The following is a 20,692-nucleotide window of genomic DNA, read 5'->3' on the forward strand; positions in this document are numbered from 1 at the left end:
GTTGCTTTTCCACTTGCCTGGCTCTATCTGACCCGTAGCAGCAGGGGAACTCTGCTTTATGACAAACCTCTAATGGTCCCCGTTTTAGCTTGCTGCGGCTGCGTGTGATGCTTCCTGCCACGGCAGACCTGTCTGGGTATGTGGTGCAGCACGGGGTCCTTCCCAGCTCCTGCTCACCGACCACCCTGCGGGACCTTCACCCCTTCACCTCAGCTCCCGTGCTGTGCACACGGGCAGACCCTGGCGTTAAGCTCTTTTAGCCCTATGATCAAGACTCGTAGGCCATTAAACATGAACACCTTTTCTTTGTGTATTTCGTAGTGCTTTTTATGCAAAATGAATAATGCATCGTCGCCTCCCAAGGACACCTACATCTTCTTTCAGAATGGGCTCATCAGGGAAAAAGGATGCCGTATCAGCCAGGATTTCAGGTTTTGCCACTTAATGTGATTCTCCGTTAGCAGCTCTGTGTTGCTTTGGAAAGGCTTCCTTGAGGAAAGCTTGCATTTTATTTGTCAAGATTTGATCTCAGGCTCTGCTGTAGGGCTCTGGAGGGCTGCTCTCTGCTCATGGCTGGATTTGATATCAGCAGGTGGCTGTTCAGAGAAGCCAGGTTTGTACGGTTGCTCTCATAACCTGAGCTCTAAAATCAAGTGATTTTAGTATGGCTGCTTACCAGTTGGATTTGTTTGTGTGGGATGTGAGGCTCAGCTGTTAATGAATGCGCTGTGCAGTGCTTGCTCTTGTATGTGTTTGTGGGAGTCAGTATTTAACCTGTTTGCAGGTGGCACATTATATAAAAGCAGTCCTCTGGAAACGCTACACAGCTCATGAGGCAGAGGCTAAAGTGTGTTGGCTCCACCGCTTCACTCAGATTCAAGTGGACCCAAGTATCTTTGGCTCATGGGTGAATTTTGCTGCAGAGTGGCCTGCTGAAGGAGCAGGAACCTTCTCGCAGAGCTGCAGCAATGGCAGATGTGTCTGCAAGTGGGGACACTCCTCACCCATGAGGAGTCTTCGCTAGCAGGATGGGCAGTGCAGAATGACACGGAAGAACCTGGAACCAACCTGATTTCTAGCGAATTTACCCTGGGCTTAGACTCCCTCCCAGCTCACTGTGGTTTATTGAGTTACCCCTCAAGGAAGAGCTGTGGTTTCAAGACAGGGTGTCCTCCCTCTCCAAGGGACGCAATTGTCTCTTGTACAATTTAATGCTCTAGAAAAGTGAACTTCAGGGTATTTAACATGAGACTGCAATCAGGCCCCCAATTCAGTACCCTCAGACTCAGGGAGGGAGGATAAACAACTGTAACTCTGCAGGGCCAAGGATTTGGACATTTCTGCTTTCCATTGAAGCTGCAGAGTCTGCTCTAAAATGCTTTCAAGCTATCTTGTTTTATTTTGCAATTGCAAAGGGTTAAGAATCTGCCTGCACTCATTTCTCACAGCCCCAACATGTCTTCGTTTCCCACTTGAAATCCCCTGCAGCCCAATAGTCACAGCTGCTGTTTCAGTAACAAATCAATGCTGAGTTGATTTTTTTCCTTAGGGATCTCATTGCCGGCCACAGATCTTCTTGTTCAGGGTCAATATGTCAGAACCAGAGAAATGTTATCTGGAAGGGACCTCCTACGTTGAGCAAGACCATCACCAACTCTAGATGAGGTTGCCCATGGCTTTGTCTAGCCACGTCTTGAAAACCTCTTTGGATGGAGATCCCCAGCCTCATTGCTGACCTTTCCCAGGGCTGTACCACTTTTTCCTAATGTTCAACCTGAACCTCTCAAACCACAGTTTGTGCCCATTGCCCCTTATTATTTCATCTGTCACTACCGTTATCTTTGAAACTCCCCTTCAAGTAGCTGTAGGTTGTTGCTAGATTGTCCCTGAGCCTCCTCTTCGCCAGACCAAACAGACTCAGCTCCCTGCACCTCTCCTGTTAGGTTACATGCTTTAGGCATTAGTCAATTAAGGGGCCAGTTTTGTGTAGTGGTGGTGGTAGTTTCAGATGATGGCTAGTAGTGTTGACCCCCAAAGAAGTAACTGAGCTATTAGTCTTAAATGAGTAACGACAAAAGTCTACAGTGAATTTTTGCTGCCAGGGAACTGCATTTCATAGGAAACACCTAAAGCCAAAGCTGAGAGGGTATACTGGGGGAAGGAGGGGCTCTTCTGACACTTTCTGCTTCCTCCAGACCCCTGCTAGTGGATGGTGGTGGGACAGGGGACAGGAGTCCCTTCCTAACAACATGAGCCAACCTGCCAGACACCCCCTGCTTCTGTGACCTGCTTCTCTGCTCTCTCCTGTCTGGGACAAGGTCACTTGAGAGGAGTCCAAAGAGTAGAGCAACATCCTATCTGTCCCCAGCACTTCTGTACTCGCTCCAGCTGGGCTGCAGTTGAAAGCACACGCTGCCTTTGAGTGCTCGTAATTGCGGGCTGTTGCTATAGCAGGGGGAGGATAAAAGCAGGTACCTTCCAGCCGGTTCTAGCCCCGTACGACAATTTCTCCCCAGCCACAATATCTGGACCACACAAAGAGCAGGCACTCCTGTCTCCTGGGAGGACGGTGAGATGTAGTCCCTGCCACTGTCTTCCCATCATATCTCTGTAAGCCCTTCAGCCTGGCTCGTGTGCCTTGCCTCTGCCTTCCCCAGCTCTCGCAGACCCAAAGCCAGGGCTCAGCCTGTAGGAAAGTGTGTGAATTATTAGAAAGATGCATCTGTGTTAGGCTTGGGATAAAGGTCTCCTTCCTTGGACCCCTCCCAACCCACTTCCCCTGGCAGGCAAGAGCCAGGCAAAAGGGAATTAAATATTCAGCAGCTGTCTGCACGGTATTTCACTTCCAAGCGTTTCATAATTCATCAATGCCCTGCTCCCTTCCCTGGCAGTTCTGCTGACGGAAAGAGAGTTTTTTCTGGGTCACTCGTAATTTTATCAGACTATAGGAACATCTTTTCTTTCAAACCCGCAAATCGCTAGCTCCAGGCTGGGCTGATTCGGTGTTTAGTGCTAGCTCAAAGCCTCAGACCAGGACAGTCTGGGGCTGCTGCACACCCCAAAAAGCAAAAGCTCAGGTGCCCAAGGAAGGATTCAACCAGAGCAACAGCAATAACCTCAGGGAGAACTTGTCCTGAACCACTTCTGAACCACTTGGAGTTGTTGGCTCTGTCTAAACTGGTGAATTAAACGGTGCCTGGGCACTGTCCCTTGCCTGTCCACACCGGGATGCTGCCTGCCAGGCTTGGCCCAGGACAACGTGCCCTGCCCCAATCCATCATGGTTTTGCCAGATAGGGATTAGCCCAGGACAGGGCTGCTCCTGGGACAGTTTGGATGGGCCCCATTTGGGAGGGGAGAGCTTCGCAGCCTGGCCATGGCCAGCCCCACTGGGGACTTGGGGCAGGGAAGGGTCCTGGGGATGTCTGGGGAGGGCACTAAGCTAGGTGGAGAAACTGGATCCTATCCAAATAGAAGATGTGAAATTGAAAGTACGATTGCAATCCAATGTCGAACAGAAAAAAGCAACAAAATAAATAAAACAGTTACTGCGCTGAAGCAACATACCAACGAGACTCACCTGTCCCCCACCCAAACAAGCTCTCGATGCTCTTCATCCCCCAGAGTGTCTGAGAAAAAAATGGTACCCAGGAGTACTGTGTGGGTGGAGAGGGCAGCCAGGAGCAGCCACAGCACCTGCCCACTGAAGCATCTTCTCTCTGCCTCCCCCTGCCAAGATGCCTTCTCACACCCTGACACTACCAGCTGCAAACACCAAAGGACTCAGTTACAACCCCCCAAGCTGGAGCAGCAACATCTCCAGAGTCTTAAACCTCAGCTACAGCCCAGATTATGCCCTGAGCGCTGCCTTGCTCACCGGCATCCCATTTGGTCCTGGCATCTGCAAAGATGGCAGTGGGGTCTGGTCACTTTTGGGTTTTGGGGTCTGCATAGGGGAATTTGTCTCCTCTATTGAGATGTGATCATGGGAGATGCTGATCCTTCTACATGGACCATCGATGGGTTATAGATGACCTCATAGCTTCAGTCCAGCCAGCCAAAATTAGCAGAGATGATGAACCCCTGATGATTTGTGTGATAGCCACCAAAACCCCATTTTTCAGGTAGCCACTCCTATGCTGTGATCACCTCTTAGTTTCCTTATCAATAAGCCAAAGAGACAGCGCTGCTGATGTCCTCAATAAAGGCAGATCTATTAAGGTTTTAACCAGTCTCTCTGCTCCTCTCTCATCAACCCATTTTGGGGCATCCTTCCAAAACTGTGGGCCCTAACACTAGATACATTTTTTCAGGGCCAAACACATAGATAGAAAAAGCCTTTCTACGGCTGCACATTCCCCTGTTTACCCTCCCGGGACCACGCTAGCCCTCTGGGATACAGCATTGCCCTGAGAACTTGCACCCGCTGTGACTGCTGTGCCTTTCCCACAGAGCAGCAGCTCCAAAATGCAGTCACTGTCCCACAATCTATGTTTCCAGCTACCCCTGAGACCTAGTTGCGTGTAATACTTTCACCACACACCATGTCAAGTTTTGCAGATTTTCCATCTCCTAATCAAAATACTGTGCACGACTAAGTCAAACACTGTACAAAAGTCTAAGTGTATCCACGTCACTGCCATTACCTTTAGCAACCAGATCTGTAATCTCATCCCAAATTGGAGTTACCTGACAGGATCTATTTCAATAAGACAATGCTGACTGGCATTCATTATACTAGTCTCCTTGTCTTCCAGGGTGAAATGAAATCCATTTATATTTAATGAGAATTTTTGGAAGACTCTGCTGAAAAAAAGTTAATTCACTGAAGCAACTTTTAATATCTGGAGGCTGCTCAGATGAAACAGCTGTTGTGTCCTACATTTCACCAGACTCGTCCAAACATTAACATGCAGGCCCGATACAAAGGGGGCAATTATTGAGGTAAGTAATTTAGGAAGCCTTAACTTGAAAGGGTCAGATGTTTAAAGAAACAGCTGCAGTGGCTATACAGTGAGAAAGGCTCTTCATTTTGGTTCAAGCTCCAGGGCATGCGTTGCATGAGGCACAAGAGGAAATTATTTGCATTTATCAGTATTGCACAACAACTGTGTGTAAATGCAAGCACTGCAGCTCCCCAGCACACTTTCAGCTCCCCAAATACCCAGCAATAACTCAGTTTCAGCTGATGTGCTTTCTACTTTCTCTGTGAGCTCCCAGCGTGCCATCGCCTCTCCCCCAGGTATTCCTGACGAGCTTCACAGATTTTTCAGTCACATGAATCTAGAAGCTGTATGGAAACCACTGTAACCCCTGAAAGATCATTTTACCAACCCACCACTGACAAAACATGCAAAGTTTTGAGGCATAAATTGCTCAGGAATGTCATATTTGGCCTTTGCTGGAGTTTGTGTTAAGCTCATCTACGCTCTCTGTGCTTTTAATACTTAAATATAGGGCTGAGGAATCTTCAAAGACTCCCTTTTCCCGAAACAGACCTTGCTCGATGACCAAAAATGTATTAAACAAACAAAAAAAAGCAAGCAAAGAGCCCTGATGCAGCTCAGATGAAAAGACCAGAGTAAAACGCACTGCTGCAATTGCTCCCTTTTCTCTGTCTGCTTGCCTGGGAGGCCACCAGAGAAGGATCATTTCACCTGGTCGAAATCACCTAGCAGTTTGCTGTTAGTCGCTGTGTCCTCCAGGCTCTCTGTGCTCAAAGGGGAGAAATCTGTCCTCAAAGGGAGGGAAATCACGGCCTGTGTCTGTGTCTGGGAGGAAACGCTCATGGGAGGTTCTGGTCTTTCGCTCAATGACTTAAAATGAGCCAGCCAGTGCAGCTTCTTCCTTTCCTGCTCTCCTCACTCCGGCTTTTTGGAGAACCAAGATTATCCTTTGCACCTCTTCCTGGGAAGTCTGGACTCTGCAGATCTCTGCGCTCTGCAGCTTCCCTCCCTTGCGGGATGCGTCCAAATTAGCTGTGCTTCCCCATCAGCTACGTGCAGCGTTTCACAGCCACAAACAAGTGTGCTCTTTTCCTTTTTCACGTGCTGGCCTTGCCGTGCAGAATTGAACAAGTTGTATTACACGGTATCACTCGCGGAAAGGCTGAGCCGATACCTCTGAAGACATCTCAGCTGATCAGCTTGCATCTCTCATGTATGGAAACTTCTACCGTTCCGAGTTCCTGCCCCTGGTGACACCAGTCCTCTCAGGTCATCACCAACCATGCCCTTTCCATTCATCTTTTCCCTTCCGTGGAAGCTGATGCCAGAAAGCCTTAATGAAGCAGCAGACTTGCTCGCTGCAGTCATCCCATTGCAAGGGGGTTTGTGCAGGAGGAAGGTTTCAGCTGGATGTCACGTTGGCTTTCAGACCTGGCAGCCGTAGATGCACTGCAGACCCCAGGCCTAGGGGCTGGGACCCTGAGCACAGCTCTGCAAAACCTTGAGCCACAAAACCCACCTCGGGGAAGTATCTGCGAGAGGAGACACTCGCTCTCCAGTGACATCCCCACCACACTCATTCTGCATCACCAGGAGAAGTCGTCAGACTGAGACCTTCTTCAGAGGTGAATAATTCCTCAAGAAGTGCAGCGGAGAAGAAAAAAATACATATGTTGATTTAATAAAAACATGAAAAGAAAGTGTGCGGCCAGCAGACAGGGAGGAGTGGGGTGGCTGGGCTCTCAGGAGAGGACAAATCTGTAATGATAGCCCTGGTGGATTAGGAAGGACCACAGTTCATCAGACCCTGTCTTGCAGAATATGAGTCTTGCGACCTACGTGAGATATCCACCTCAGGGCTCCCTAGGCCGGAGAGGATATCTTTGCATTCAATAACTCATACAGATTTTTCTTCTATGAAGCCACCAAATTAATTTTTGAACCTGTAAAATTTTGGTATCCACAAGATCTTGTGGTGAGACATTCCACAGCTCACTGGTGTTGTCTGGAGACCCGCTCCCTTTGGCTCCCTGAGCCACCTTCTTGCTGTTTTCACTTAAGCCTCCAAATTTTTCTAAGGAAACAGACAATGAGTAATTGCTCCCTCTCTAGTTTACCCATGTGGCCATCCATTATGCCCCCTCTGGAAGAGTCCTAATTTACTCACTGTTCCTCATATAAAAGCTGTGCCAGAGTTTTCATCCCTTTCTCTACATTTTCCCATTCTATTAGATCCTTTTTGCTACTTCATAGAGAATAATGCAAGACCATAGGATACGTACAGACTGCAGCAGGTTAAAAGGACAGCCTATGACTGCACTGGAAAGCAACTTTCTGTGTTTCCAGTGCTGAAAGGATTACTTGGAAAGGCTGTTTTAATGGTGTTTGGGTAGACAAGGTTACTGGATTGTTGCCAAGGACTAAGACAGGCACAACATTCCTCCAAGAGACCCACCTGGACTGGATTTCAGGTAACAAAGCTTGGGAATCCAAAATACAGCTGAAAACAGCAAATACAAACAATGAGATTTAGGAATACCCCCAAACCTGATCAAGATCTTCCCATATGAATTTTCGGCTTCCCAGTGAAACTAGAAAGGAACTCAAAGAATTGTTCTGAACTGGAACAAAATCAAATGAAGCAAGAGGTTGGTGTGCTGCAATGTGATGGAAACACTTTGTCTGGATCAAAAACATATTAAGTTTCACTTGAAGAGGTTTAATTGTTTTCTGCATCTTAGCAATTCTCTAGACAAAAATAACATCTTGAAATGCGCACCAGAGGCATCACCTATCCGGTGATCCAGCGTGTCAGACGCAGACACCCAGATGTGATCTGAGGGTATCCTGGGGCTCTCCCACACTGAGGGAAAAAATTTGGGAGCCCTGAATCCCCTGCTACACCGACAACTCATCGAGGTCTGCAGCTCAGACTTCTGTGTTATTTAAGCAAGCTCGGAGGCAGAATGACTTGCCCAGCTGCAGTCCAAGCGCTGTCTCAGGGAAACTGTGGCACTTTCTGGTTTGCAAACAACAGCTCCTGCAATTCGTCTCTTGGGTGGGGACAACAGTCAGATAAGATGAGCAGCATACTGCAGAATATGGAGTAATTATTCTTCCATTATACTATTTCTACAGTGATTCTGCACTGGATTATTTTGTGCAGATGAAATAGGGAGCACTGGGAGTCTGGGCTCTGCAAGTTCAATTGGAGGCAGTTTCATGCAAAAGACATGAATTCTACAGTGCTATTAATCATTGGAGAAGCCTTAACACAAAGGACAAAACAAAGCTCTATTTTTATCCTGGAGAGTACAGTGCTGTATTAAAAGCACTTGGAATTAGTCTCGTTGTCGTGTCAGGTAATGAGAGCCAGCTCCCGCCTGTTCTCTCCGTGGATCGGTTTTCTGTAGGTGGATGTTATCTGTGCCCCCACCCCTGCGTCACCCACTGAGACAGACAGGGAGTGGACAGGTCTATAACGTGGCTCTCGGCCTTTGGCCGGATCTGGTTTCTGCTTCCAGCCCTCCAGAGGAAAACAGTGACATATGCACAGCTGGGAGGAAAAGAAACTACACTCGAAGCAAGAGCCATTCATTTTTGTTTTGCACAGGGGGACAAACATGTGGCACAGAAGAGGCTTGTCCAGGCTCTCTGGATGGGTCAGAAATGGGAGTAGGCAGAAGGGATCAGACTCCTGCATCCAAGGTTATGTTTTGGTCGATAGACTGTACAGTCTTCCTCTCTGATGTCTCACCAACAAGATATCTCACCAGCAAGAGGGTACGACGTGCCGTCCTGGCCACTGCCTTGACTTGTTTCTTGCTTCTCTGTGCCTCTCCCACGCGTATGGTCCATCACACATTGCTCAAACACATCTCACAGTGTTTTCCTGTGCTCAGACACACACACGTACCCACACCTGGTACCCTACAACATGCACATCCCCTGCACATGTCATCTCTCAGGGCCCTTGAGCATGGGGCCTTTTTCTCATCTTGAAAGTGTTTTGTATTTCTCCCCAGAGGACCAAAAGGGAGAGGACAGAGATGAAGTGAGTGCTGCATTCCCAGTAGAAACTTTGTATTTCTGCTCAGGTCATCCCACCATGCATCGGTTGTTTGGGTTCATGAGCTGGTTTCCAGGAAGAGACATGTGGCATTGGATGAAACACCTCATGTTCTTCAGGATGCATGCGTAGGATCCACGAATATTGGTCATTCTGTTGTGTGGGGGATATTTAGAGTGCATCTACACTAGTAAATTAAGCACTGGCAGGCCGTGGCACTGCCCCTTGTCCACACACAGCAGGGTCCTGCCAACCAAGTCTGGCATGAGTTTTCCAGCCTGGCCATGTCCAGCTTGGCCAAGGGCTCAAGACAGGCACTGGAAACCTCCTGTGGTTTCATGGTAGAGTTGTATTCATTGTGGTGACTGTGGAGATGCACCGACAAGTTTTGCGTATCTTGCCCTGGTGTTGCCTGTTTCCACTCAGTCTTGCTGGCCCCGAGAAGTCAGCTCCTGATGATAGTTTGGCAACATCAGTAGAAGAAGGAAAGAGGATGGTTTGGAGACAGAGAAGAGGCATTCAGGGGAAATGGCCTTAGACCACCATAGAAATCAATTTCTTATATGTTTTTCCTGAAGAAACTGCTGCCTGCCATAGTTGGAGATAGGTTTCTGGGCTGGAGGCACCATCGGTTGGGCCCATTTGAGCTGTTCTCATAAACCATCTCTCCACCTCTGTGGTCTGTCCCTTCCTTTGGGCATTAAGACATGCAGAGCCCTGAGGAATGGCTCTCCAAGAAAAGTCATGTGCATAACCTGCCATCACCTCTCCCAGTGGCAATACCCCCAGGCACGATGCCCATAGCCTCTTGGAGGAGCCAACGGACCAACAGATGCCGTAAGGAGGCCGAGGCTCTGTGCCAGGTCCAGGGAAGGATTGCGTTACCAACTAATTAGCTGCATGGTGATGGCTACCCAGGCAGGAAACAAAAGCAACACAATGAGCCATGCAGCCATGTCCCGGCACCAGTCCTCTCCATTATTCACAGCAGACCTGCATCAGGTGTCAGGCCTTTATCTGAGGCTTTGCTGAATAGCGCTAATCAGCTGCACGTGAATTATTCACAGGGACCATGGCTCACCTTTCCAAACACCCACTGCCAGGGCTCTGCTTCTCCCCAGTCCTCTTCCTCCTCCCCAAGATTTAAGTCTATCTACCCTCCTGCTAAGACTCGTTTTGCACTTCAGGGTGGGTGGCTGTGGGGTAGTGCCCTTGGCTGGGTCTTGGCACTCTTTAATTTAATGATGTGGACATTTCCCAGCCAGCAGGAGGAATGCCGTCACTCGGAACATAAATCCATGGCTAATCCCTTTATATTTGTGATTTGGAGTAGTGTGTTCTGCAAGCTGTTTCCTGCCGCTCATGCTCAGATAGGACATTGGAGCTACAGGAGACCCGGTCCTTCCAGAGCAACCCAAAGGACACACTGACATGTATGAGCACCTGGGCTGAGCCCTAAATCCCCATAAACACATATATCAACAGTGAAACAAGATGAAGCCACTTTTGGGATTCTGCTTCCCACTACCATCAAGACGAAGCCAACCTGGGGCATTGCCCTTATTCACACAAGCCCTTGACACAGTAATTCACTACAGTCATTAACTACTGTCTCAGGACAGTTGTTGCTTTGGTGGTGTTTGGAAGAGTGAATTCACCCCCAAAATGTGGGTTATTTGGGTCAATGGAAAGCCATTTTCTGAAACCTCATTTTACCATAGCGATGCCTTGGTGAAAGCCTTGGGGTCTGTTATCCTGAAGTCACACTGCTGACATCTCGCGATGTCCCAGAGGAGATGCCAGATGATTTTGTAGATGGCACAACTCCAGCAGTGTGAGTTTTGCATGATACCGTGACTTTGTAGGCAAATTTTTTTAGGTTGTATGGTTTTCTGGGCTTCAATAAACCCTGCTTCTGCCTTTGTGTCATCTACACCGCTCACATTATTCAGCAGTACAACATGGAAGTTTTGAGGGAGACTAGCTGCAAAAAGGGCCCCTGGGACAAGTGTCCTTTTCCACTTGCAGCTGGTGCTGCACGGGTCCCTTTGCTGCAATGCTTGAATTACAAGGCTGTAACCCCCACTGCTTTGGATGTGTTCCCAGCTCCACACTTCAACCCAAATCTGGCTGCATGACCACAAGATTTCAGGACTCCCTCAAAGCTTGTTCACTTCTCAGATTTAACATTTTACTTGTCATTGCGTCTTTCATTTTCTGTCTGAGATTGGAGACGCTACAGTGACATATTCTACAGGTGTAATTTCCCTAAGAGTCACTTTCTTCTTCAGAGGTTGTCTTGCCTGGCATTTGCTGAAGGGGCTCTCTGATCCCCATTCCTTTCCTTGTCCTTCGGAGACTCCTTTTCCTGATCCTCACGAGGCACCTCCTACACGGATCAGCTGAGAAAGCACTTTGCTTATCCTCTTTCCACAGCTGCTCTAAGTTCCTCCACAATGTCGTCCATCTGTTTCCCTTTCCCTTTCCACTTTTTATCACTTAGGTTTTTGTTTGTTTGTTAGATCATTTCCCTTTTACAGTTTTTTTTTTCCCTGTAATCTTTTCTGAAGCTGTTTGGTTATTTGTTGTGGGGGGTTTTTTGGTTTGTTTTTAAAGGAAGTGATAATTGCTTTTGTGCTTTTTGTTTCTTTGTCTCTTCATGCAGCCAGGCATGAAGGAGAGGGCTGGGGGAGTGCGGGTGGCCGCAGCAGACCAATAGACTCCAGGTACTGTGAATAACTGTGGGAGTTGCTTTACCTTGCCTGAAGCGTAGTTACAGACCACCTGAATGCTGTTAGCCCATGGCAATATGAAATAAGGTAAATTTAGGACTCCAGGCCTAGAAACCATCCCTTGCTATGCCACATCTGTGATGATATCACCCGAAAGGTTTTGATCTCTCAAGAGATTTGACTTGTCCAAATCAGAATCAACCTAGACCAGAGCAGAAATGGGGCTCTTTACAGCCTCACTGCTCTCAGGGAGGTGATCCCACGTCAGGCATGGAAAAGCCCGTGCTTCGCATCCCGGACTGCTGAGATGATGGCTCCAGTGGCTCCAGACTGAACACGCATTTCCACAAGCGTGTTTCTGAGACCGTTTTACCGTTGTGTATAAAATGCCAGCATGAGGAAACTGTTTCCAACCTGAAGGGCTTTTTAATTTAGCAGAGAAAGAGAGAGCAGGTAATTAAACTCTGCAAAAAACCTCTGCAGGGAGATGCCAGATGCTCCAGCACTGTGCGTCTCTTAATCAAGATTGCGTTCTTTCTGCAATTAGCTCAGTGCCACTGATGGAGCCTCTGGGCAGCCCAGAGGCCCGATGCATAAAGGCAGGGCATTTATGTCCCTGCTATAAATGGAGACACGCTCCCTTCAGCACGGACCAAACCGAGCCCTGTGGTCTAATCTGGCCAGTGACGGCTTGGTGCTTTCTTCCAGGGAAAGGGAGCTTCTGTCAGAGCAGGGAAAACTGCTCAAACAAGGGAGAGAGGCTTTTCCACACCAGAGTGAAAGGAGGGAAGGAAGAAGGGGCAGTGGCCCAGCACAGATGGAGAGGACACCAAGGGCGCATTGCCTGAAGGGGCAGGTTTTCTCCAGGCCAAGCCCAGGCCAGCTCCGGCTGCAGCCCATGGCAGGGCAAGACGAGACTTTGAACTGGGACCTGGTCCCAGTGCTGCTGGGAAGGACGGACTCTGCTTTTCAAGGAAAATGCATCCTAGAAACAGGAGCAGCAGTCCCTGTTCTAGCCCATAACGATGCAAAAGAGGTGAATGTGCTGGATGAATGGTTTTTTGTTCATTTTTCCAGGCCAGCAGCAGTTTGTGTGTAATCATCACAGAAGAACTGGCAGCCTCTGATCCACCAATACCATTTTTAATGAAAACTGGAACAATAGAGAAATCCCAGAAGAGCAAAGTATTCAGACAAGGTGGATGGAGAGAGCTGGACTAACCTGGCAGCCATTCTAGGAGAATCATAGAAAAGCTTGTACAGAATTCAATGAATAAGCAATTAAAAACAGGAGTGTAATCAATGACATTCAGGGTGATTTTATGAGGAGTTAGGGCCTGTCAAAACAAGCTTGGTTTGCTTCTTTGAAGTCAGTTTTCCTAGTAACTGCATGAAAGGAATATAATGTTGTAAGATGTTTGGTTTAGTGCTGCCTGCTATTAATGTTACATACTAGGAAACAAGAACAGCTTAATGGAGAAATCCTAAAAATAGGAAATCCATTGAGAATCATCTTTGAGTGACAGTGTTACGGTGCAATTTTGCTATTAAGCCCATGATTACTACATCTGTGACTGGGATGTAAAAAGAATTTATATAATTTATAATAAAATTTCCAATATAAGGACTGGTGGATGGAGCAGGCAGTCATGAGAGAATGGAAGCAGCCACACAGAATCGCGAGCATCTTAAGATGTGCCTAAGCCAAACAAAAGCCAAAACCACTTCCAAGATCAAGCGTTTGCACCTCAGACTGACAGAAAGCAGACTGGACTTCCACAAAGACAAGAGCTCTGAAAAGCGTGCAGAGCATGCAGCACACCAGCCCAGCATGACGCCTGGTGAATAAACACCCAATTGATCCATAACTGTATAAATGAGGGAGGAATGGGTGAGAACAGAGAGATGTTTTGTCTTCAATCTATGGTGCTGGGGAGAGGTAAGGAAGAACTAAGTGGAGGTTTTTAAGAACATGTTGGACAAGTATCTGCCAGAAATGTTTTAGGTCGGGTTGCTCCTACCCTGGGACACAGACAAATGCCATCTTGAGAGCCATACCTTCCCAAATTCCCATGAGTCTCTAAACACCCAAGTGTCCCCCAGACTCCAGGATGAGGTTTCCTCTGGAGCTTCATGCCATCGTGGATGGAGGGCTGCTCCGTCCCTTCATGTCACCTAGCTCAAGGCTGCAGAAAGCACATGGGAGCTGGAGGAGATGGGGCCTCCCTACTCAAAGGACTAGCGAAGCTGAAAGGGCAGGAGGAGGGAGAGGAGCTGCCTGCCACCCCAAGAAGGGAGAAGACAGCTCCGGACGGCAATGGGGAGAGGGCAGGTAGGGGAGGAAGACCCTGGGGAACAGGGCAGCATCAAGGCATCCTCCTGGTGAGCCTGCTCCAAGAAAGCCATTCCCTCCGCTGCAATAAACCTGCCTTGGCTGCATATACATTACACTACGCAGCTGTAACAGTACCCAGAGCAAGAAGGCTGCTTGCTCAGACCAAGGGAGTCCAAACTCAAGGAAGGCACCGAAGGAGCATCCAGCCAAAGAAGTGCCACTGCCGGCACAGATGCAGTATAAACAGCAGGTCCCAGAGGCTGGAGATGACACTGGTCCTCAACAGCCAGGTAGGAAAGGAGGTGAACGTCCCAGGGCTGCATCTGTTCCTCTCCGGTTCCCATCCACCCGTCTGGGCTGCACAGTCTCCAAGGAATCAGTTCACACACCGTCCCTTGGACAATCCGTGGCTGCTGAGATCTCCTATTGCATGTGCCCTGAGTAGACATCACTCATGAACTTGCCATAGCTGCACTACCTCAATGTAAGTGCCCATAAAAACCAATTTGAACACAGCTTGAAGTGACCTGCACTAAGTATGGACCCTGTGGCAGAGCAGAAATCTCACCACAAGCCCTGGTCCATTCTTCTTGTCCGTATCTGCCTTTCATTGCCTACCAAAATTGGTCAGCTGTGCTGAGACCCCTTGGGGAGCTCAGGCAAGGCAGCCCCATTGCCTTCCTCCTCCCAAACAGCAACCAAATAAAACAAGTTCTTTCAGCTCTCCTTCTGCTACTCAAGCTCCTATTTAAAAGCAGGACAAAGATAGGTAATTCTGGGAGTTTGCTGTTTTATTTTTCTTTTTTTTTTTAATCACATGTATTTAGCATTCCCACCCTGCACTCCATCTGTCTGTCTCTTCACAGCTTCACAGCTTCACTTTTTTGGCTCCGAAGCAAGCTTTTGCTGGCAGTGAACATGTGTGTGTGTGTTTGGGAGATGTTCTGGAGACCCTGCTGAACTCCAGCCAGGGAAGACACTGGATTTCAGGGCAAAAATGATTGCCATAATTATTCGTTATAATAAATTATTACAACAGTGTATGTCCCACCTGGGATCCAGACCCAATGATTAATGCAATGCCCAAACACAAGGAATAGCCCTTCCCTGGCCCTGAAAGAATTTATAAAAGAAGAGACAACAGGGTGGAAAGGGTTGGGATGGCACAGAGAGCCCCAGGTCACACAACTGCTGGGGTGGTATCCTGCAATAAAGGCATACACATGGGAGGACAGTCTTTCTTGCATGGGAAGGACTCTGCTTTTGATGCCAAAGGCTGTAAGTTCAGTTCCCTCTAGCAGCATTTTGCTTTTTCTATGGGAGAGGCTGAGCTTCTACCATTTAGTGGCGTGGTGGTGGCTTTTTAAGCCAGTGAAATAGTCTTCAGTATTGATTAGCAACCTAAGTACCTGATGTAATTTTGCCCCTTCCATTTTAACACATATTTTCTATGAGTGCTAGCATTGGAGCTACTGACCCCTTTGAACACACATCAGAGTGAATTCCCCTTACCCACAGGGTAACCAGGAACATTTCCTCTCTCAAGCTCATTACTGATTTGTGGGAAAAACTCAGAAATAAACCTTAAAAATGTTAATAACATTGCACGTAATATAGAACTTCTGGCAACCATCAGAATGTCTAGGTGAGAAAAACTTAGGGTACAAACAGAGTAAGATTAACGAGCAAGCGCAGAATTTGCAAGGCTGTGGAACCAAATTTAGGAACTTCCACCTTGATAACAAATTAAAATACTTAATTTTCTCTTAAACACATGTAAATAGCATTGAATCACATGACAGCACCTTTGGAAAATCATAGATATGGAAAATCATAGTTTTGGAAAACCGTAGATTTGGAAGTGACCATGATCTGATTGCTAGCCATTAGCAAATTAACTCAGTGAGATGCATTACTCCAGGGGCATTATATCAGGTGTCTACACTTACAGGTGGTTTACCGAAGTGTTGAAGATGAAATCTGGTCTCTAACTTTGGGCATTTGAGTGTGTAAATTCACATTTTGCCCTCTATGCCAGGGAATCGTTGTTGCTCAAAGACAAAGAGAAAAGATTGCATCTGAGCTTCCTCGCCCTACCCAGAAGACATCACCACTGTATTTCTCCCCCTCCAGTCCCCAGACCAAAACAGGGATGTGGCTCCAAAGTGGAGCAGACTCAGAGTGGGACAGGTGGGAGGGAAGGGAAGACCACGCTCTCACCTGTTGGTGAAGACCTTGCTGTAGTTGAACACCTGGATCTCCAGGATCTCATTCCCGTCGATGTTGCTGGCAACCGGCCAGCGGAAGGTCTGCAGAGAAAGGACAGGATGGAGATGTTAGGCTTGGTTAAGCTGCCGGAGAGTCGCTGCAGACTGAGCTGAGAGGTCCACAGAAAAATGCTACCTATCCCTCTGCCCACTGACAGTGAGACACATTCCAGCCCCTATATATATATATATATATATGTATGTTTGTGTGTGTGTTTATATATATATATATTACACACATATATATCACTTTCATTTGGAGATTTTTTCCCCCTCTCCAAGCCAAGAAATCAGTCTGCCAGCATAAATCACTGGAATTTCACCAGTTTTCCAAGTCATGGATCTCTTGTGGCTTCCCAAAGCTGATCAAACCCGTGATCGAGCTGCTATCAGTGCCTCGCAGGAAGGCAGCAGCGCTGAGTGACTCAGAGCCGGAGGGAGTGGGAATGCGACTCCCCAGATGCTGATGCAGCAGGGCAGATTCCTAAGTCGGTTAGAGGCATGACAGGATTGCATTCAAAGTCTTGAAAGGAAAGTGTTTATCAAGCAACTTCACAGGAAGAAATTTGCAACTTTTCAGAAATACGCCAACACTTGTCTTGTAAGCTAATCTTTTCCCCTTTACGTTCTTCACAGTGAGTCAAGGAAACAAATGAAAAAAATCCTGAAATATAAAAGAAAAAAAAACTAGAAATGGGCCCACAATAGTAATGTCATTTTGCTTGTCACAGGGAATGGGAACAAGGGCCCTGTACCCAGCAAAGCTGCTGTATAGCACATTTGCAGAACAGTGGCTCAGTTAGGGTGCTTCTCAGTAAATGGACATGGGATGAAGTGGCAGATAGACCGCAGAGAATACCCCAGTGAGGACACTTCTTGGGGCATCCCACAGGCATCTGCTTGCAGCCCAGTGCTAGTCAATGGCTTTATCGATGTGCCACTGTCAGCGGTCAGAAGATTAGGAAGGACCTCCCAGATACGTCAGCCCAATGCTGCTGTGACAAGCAGCTACGTTTGGTCAAACCCTGCAAATAAGGCGTTACTCTCCCATAGATGCTCCAGGGATATGAAACCAGATGATTCAGGTGGCAGAGTATCCAACAGCAGGATCTCAGCCTGTCCATGCTACAGCCTGGGGAAGGTGCCAACTCTGCCGAGCGGGGCAGACTGCCTGAAGCACGTGGTACCGACGCTCTCCAGCCTGCCCCTGCCCAGATAGGAGGGCTCCGATTGCAGGCAACTGTGCAGGGAAAATTTGTTGCAAGGGACATGCAACGGACATTTGCAAGGGGATGACCGCCACCCTGATGTCCTCGCTGGTGGTCCTCACACCAGTGAAATTCCTGGCACATCAGGAAGGCAGGGCACCTCTACTTCCTCCTGATTCACCCTCCCTACCACCACCTCGCTCCTCGTTTTATAGTTGCACTTATTTTAACTTCTCCACCGTGGCGATGAAGCCAGTATGTAATTTAGGCTTTCCTCATACAACATGTGCATTGCTCTCTGCTTGTTTCCCCCCACTGCTTTGATGCTCAATAAGCCAGTACTAGCTAGGCTGACAAACAGCACAGCTATGCAGGCAGTAATCCCAAGATTCATTCAGTAGATGCCTGTTCCCTCCTGCAGTCACCACACATCTCTGGCCTGAGAAGTTGTCATATCCTGGCTGTTCAGTGGGTGCAGGTGGACAGCCAAAGCACACAGTGCCCAGACAACGGAGCAGATGGTTCAGTATCAGGTGCTCTTTCCCCCAACATGTTCTTTTCCATCATGACCCTCAGAAGGTGAAGGGGACAGAGCCCACATGCATGATCGCATCAGGAGCCCATCGACTTCCACAGTCTTCTAGATGTTAAACCGGTCCCATCTATTATTTGCAGTTTCAGCCAGACAGAGGACTTCCCATCTTACTTTGCACCAGGAGGTAATGTTTGCAGGGTCTGCCCTAGAGGTGGCTGAAGAGATCGATAGGTGGATATCAGGGTTAAGCCTTTTCGAGGGCCAAACTCTTAATTTTTAATGATAATAATAATTTACTATTTGATAAGCTCATTTTCTAGGATCAGGACTTCTCATTGCTTCTGACACAAAGAGAAAAGGCCCAACCGTGAGGAACGTGATTTCTGCCTGGATCTTCTTGATGCTGTGTCTATGCATCCTCATCATGTCAACATAGCCTCAACTGTTCTCTGTATCCTCAGCCCTTGGCTATTACAGGACAGACCCTGCTATCTCTAGAGAAGAATAAACCACAGTCCAAGCGCAGGTGCTTTTCCACTCATGCATACCTGACTCAGGAGCAAGACTTTAAAAGAAGTCCTGAGGCTGTTCATGAAACCCCAGCTGAGCTCAAATCCTGGACACAGCTACGACCTTGAGCCTCACTGGGGGAAAAGTGGCTTAGGTTTGTAGCCCAGCTCTGGCAGTGAGCTGGGATTCAGGTGGTTGTCCTGGATGTTGGGGTAGCTGGTTCAAAGGAAACATCACCGGTAGAAAGTGGCTCTGGTGCATTTCTGAGGGCCAGCTGCAGACAAAGCTGTCTGACCTTTTAAGAAGCCACCAGAAAGTCTTCCTTGAAAATATCATCCTCTACTTATCCATAGACCAAATCTGGGGGAGGAACCCGAATGAGCGAGTATCCCTGCCTCTGTCACAAATGAATTTGGGGAAGTCTCTGTTCCCCATTTCTTGGGCTATACACGCAGAGGACAGAGTCTATCCCTTGCTCTGTGTGCACGTACAAAACCAAGCCCACAGGGAAGTCCTGGTCTACAACTAGGTCTTCTCCAAAAAGCTGATCCTAGGCCTCAGGTGTGGCTGCCAGGGTGAGGTGCAGAAATAAAGGTAGGCACCCCACTCTCTGTTAACGGTGTGTCAGGAAGCAAAATAGCAAATAAGGTCACTTGGAAAGTGCAGCGGCCTAGAAAGACTCCCGAGTTCCCCACAGAACTGCCTTTCTGAGAGCTTTCTGCTTCAGGAAGCCTGTTCAGGGATGCTGATCGCGGCCCATACACAGCCAGAGAGCAAATGCTGAAGCAACGCACACCCAAGAGAGTGCCTGCTCCCGCAGCACAGCATGGCAGCAGGCTGGGCACCGCAGGGGACCAGCAAGGGAAACACGATGCCGAGGAGCAAGCTCCAATCTGCCGTGCTCTGAGACTGCGACGTATTATCCTGGGAACATTTTTCACTGCTATTTCCTCTTAATTATTTTTGGCCTGGGGCGCGCACGTGCCTCTCTGTGAGCCCTCGCTGCTGTTGGAGGATGTCTCCAGCCCTGGGAAGAGTAGCAGCATTGCCTAGCCAGCAATCCAGCTCCAGAAAGAGACTGTTTCCAGAGGGGCTCACATTTGCAGAGCCTCTAGTGCAATTTGCTTAAGGCACTGAAGAGTTTTGGCTAAAATCTTGGCAAATGCAATATAGGGAATCATTTTCTGCTGTCAGAAAAAAACCATTCATGGAGTGCAACTACGAGTCTTTCTTGGGGTTGGTCCTCAAAAAGGAACTCTGAGATCTGAATTCTGCTGCAGATCCCCTGGATTTGGCTCAACCATTTAGGACAGAATCCACACAAGATGCCCTCAGTTTTGGGGGTTAAGAATCAGGGACAGGATTCCTCTACCTTGACTTAAAAACCTAGAGGTTACTTACTTAAATCAAAGCCAGTTTGTGTGGGCTCTCTGTCATCGGAGAAACTTTTAGCACTTCCAGCATACAAACCAAGTCAAGACTCATGCTTTGGGGGCCCACACTCTTTCTGGACAGGGTCTATCTAGCCAAGACGATGTGCCTTAAATCTAACTGACTAATCAACTGATTTGTGGTACCCCACCCTGTTTCCCATTCGTTTTACAGATCCATTTTTCCATGCTTCTAGTGGTGAACCCCACAGCAATCTCTCTGCTCATTGCTCTCCCTTCGGCTGCTGTGTGTTTCTCTGACTGTCGTTTGATTTTGAGCTCTTTGGAGACGTGGATGTGGGATCTTGAGAGTCTGGGCCATGTCTAGCACATCGTGGGAGTGAGTCTGACAATAACAAGTGAACCTGACTGCATCAAGGAGGCTGCAAAATAGGAGACGGATGGAAATGAAAGTCTCTGTACTTATCTCTGAGTTACAATCACCGCAGCCACAGCAGCTATAGCAGCAAAAAAATAACTCAAAGGAACAAGTTTATAGCTGCTTTCTTTCCTAGGATAGACTTTTTTATGTTATTTTTTTAAGCCTGGAAAGGATTATTAGAGTCACATACCCTGACCTCTTAAAAAACCTAGCCATGAGTTTTCATCTTTCACTCAGAGGCTTCTAAAATGCAGATGCCTTGCGGCTGAATCAATGTGT

General features: G+C 47.9%; 1 protein-coding gene across 1 annotated transcript in view; it reads right to left on the reverse strand.

The window, feature by feature from the left end:
* The window catches only part of OTOF (otoferlin), a 110,465-nt gene that overhangs the window by 73,501 nt on the left and 16,272 nt on the right, over positions 1–20,692 (reverse strand). Inside the window, exon 3 of the mRNA XM_064510193.1 lies at positions 16,302–16,390. Coding sequence (XP_064366263.1) covers positions 16,302–16,390 — 89 coding nt within the window. The remainder of the gene's footprint in view (positions 1–16,301; positions 16,391–20,692) is intronic.

The sequence above is a fragment of the Dromaius novaehollandiae genome, chromosome 3, assembly GCF_036370855.1.
Source record: "Dromaius novaehollandiae isolate bDroNov1 chromosome 3, bDroNov1.hap1, whole genome shotgun sequence".
Taxonomy (NCBI): Eukaryota; Metazoa; Chordata; class Aves; order Casuariiformes; family Dromaiidae; genus Dromaius; species Dromaius novaehollandiae.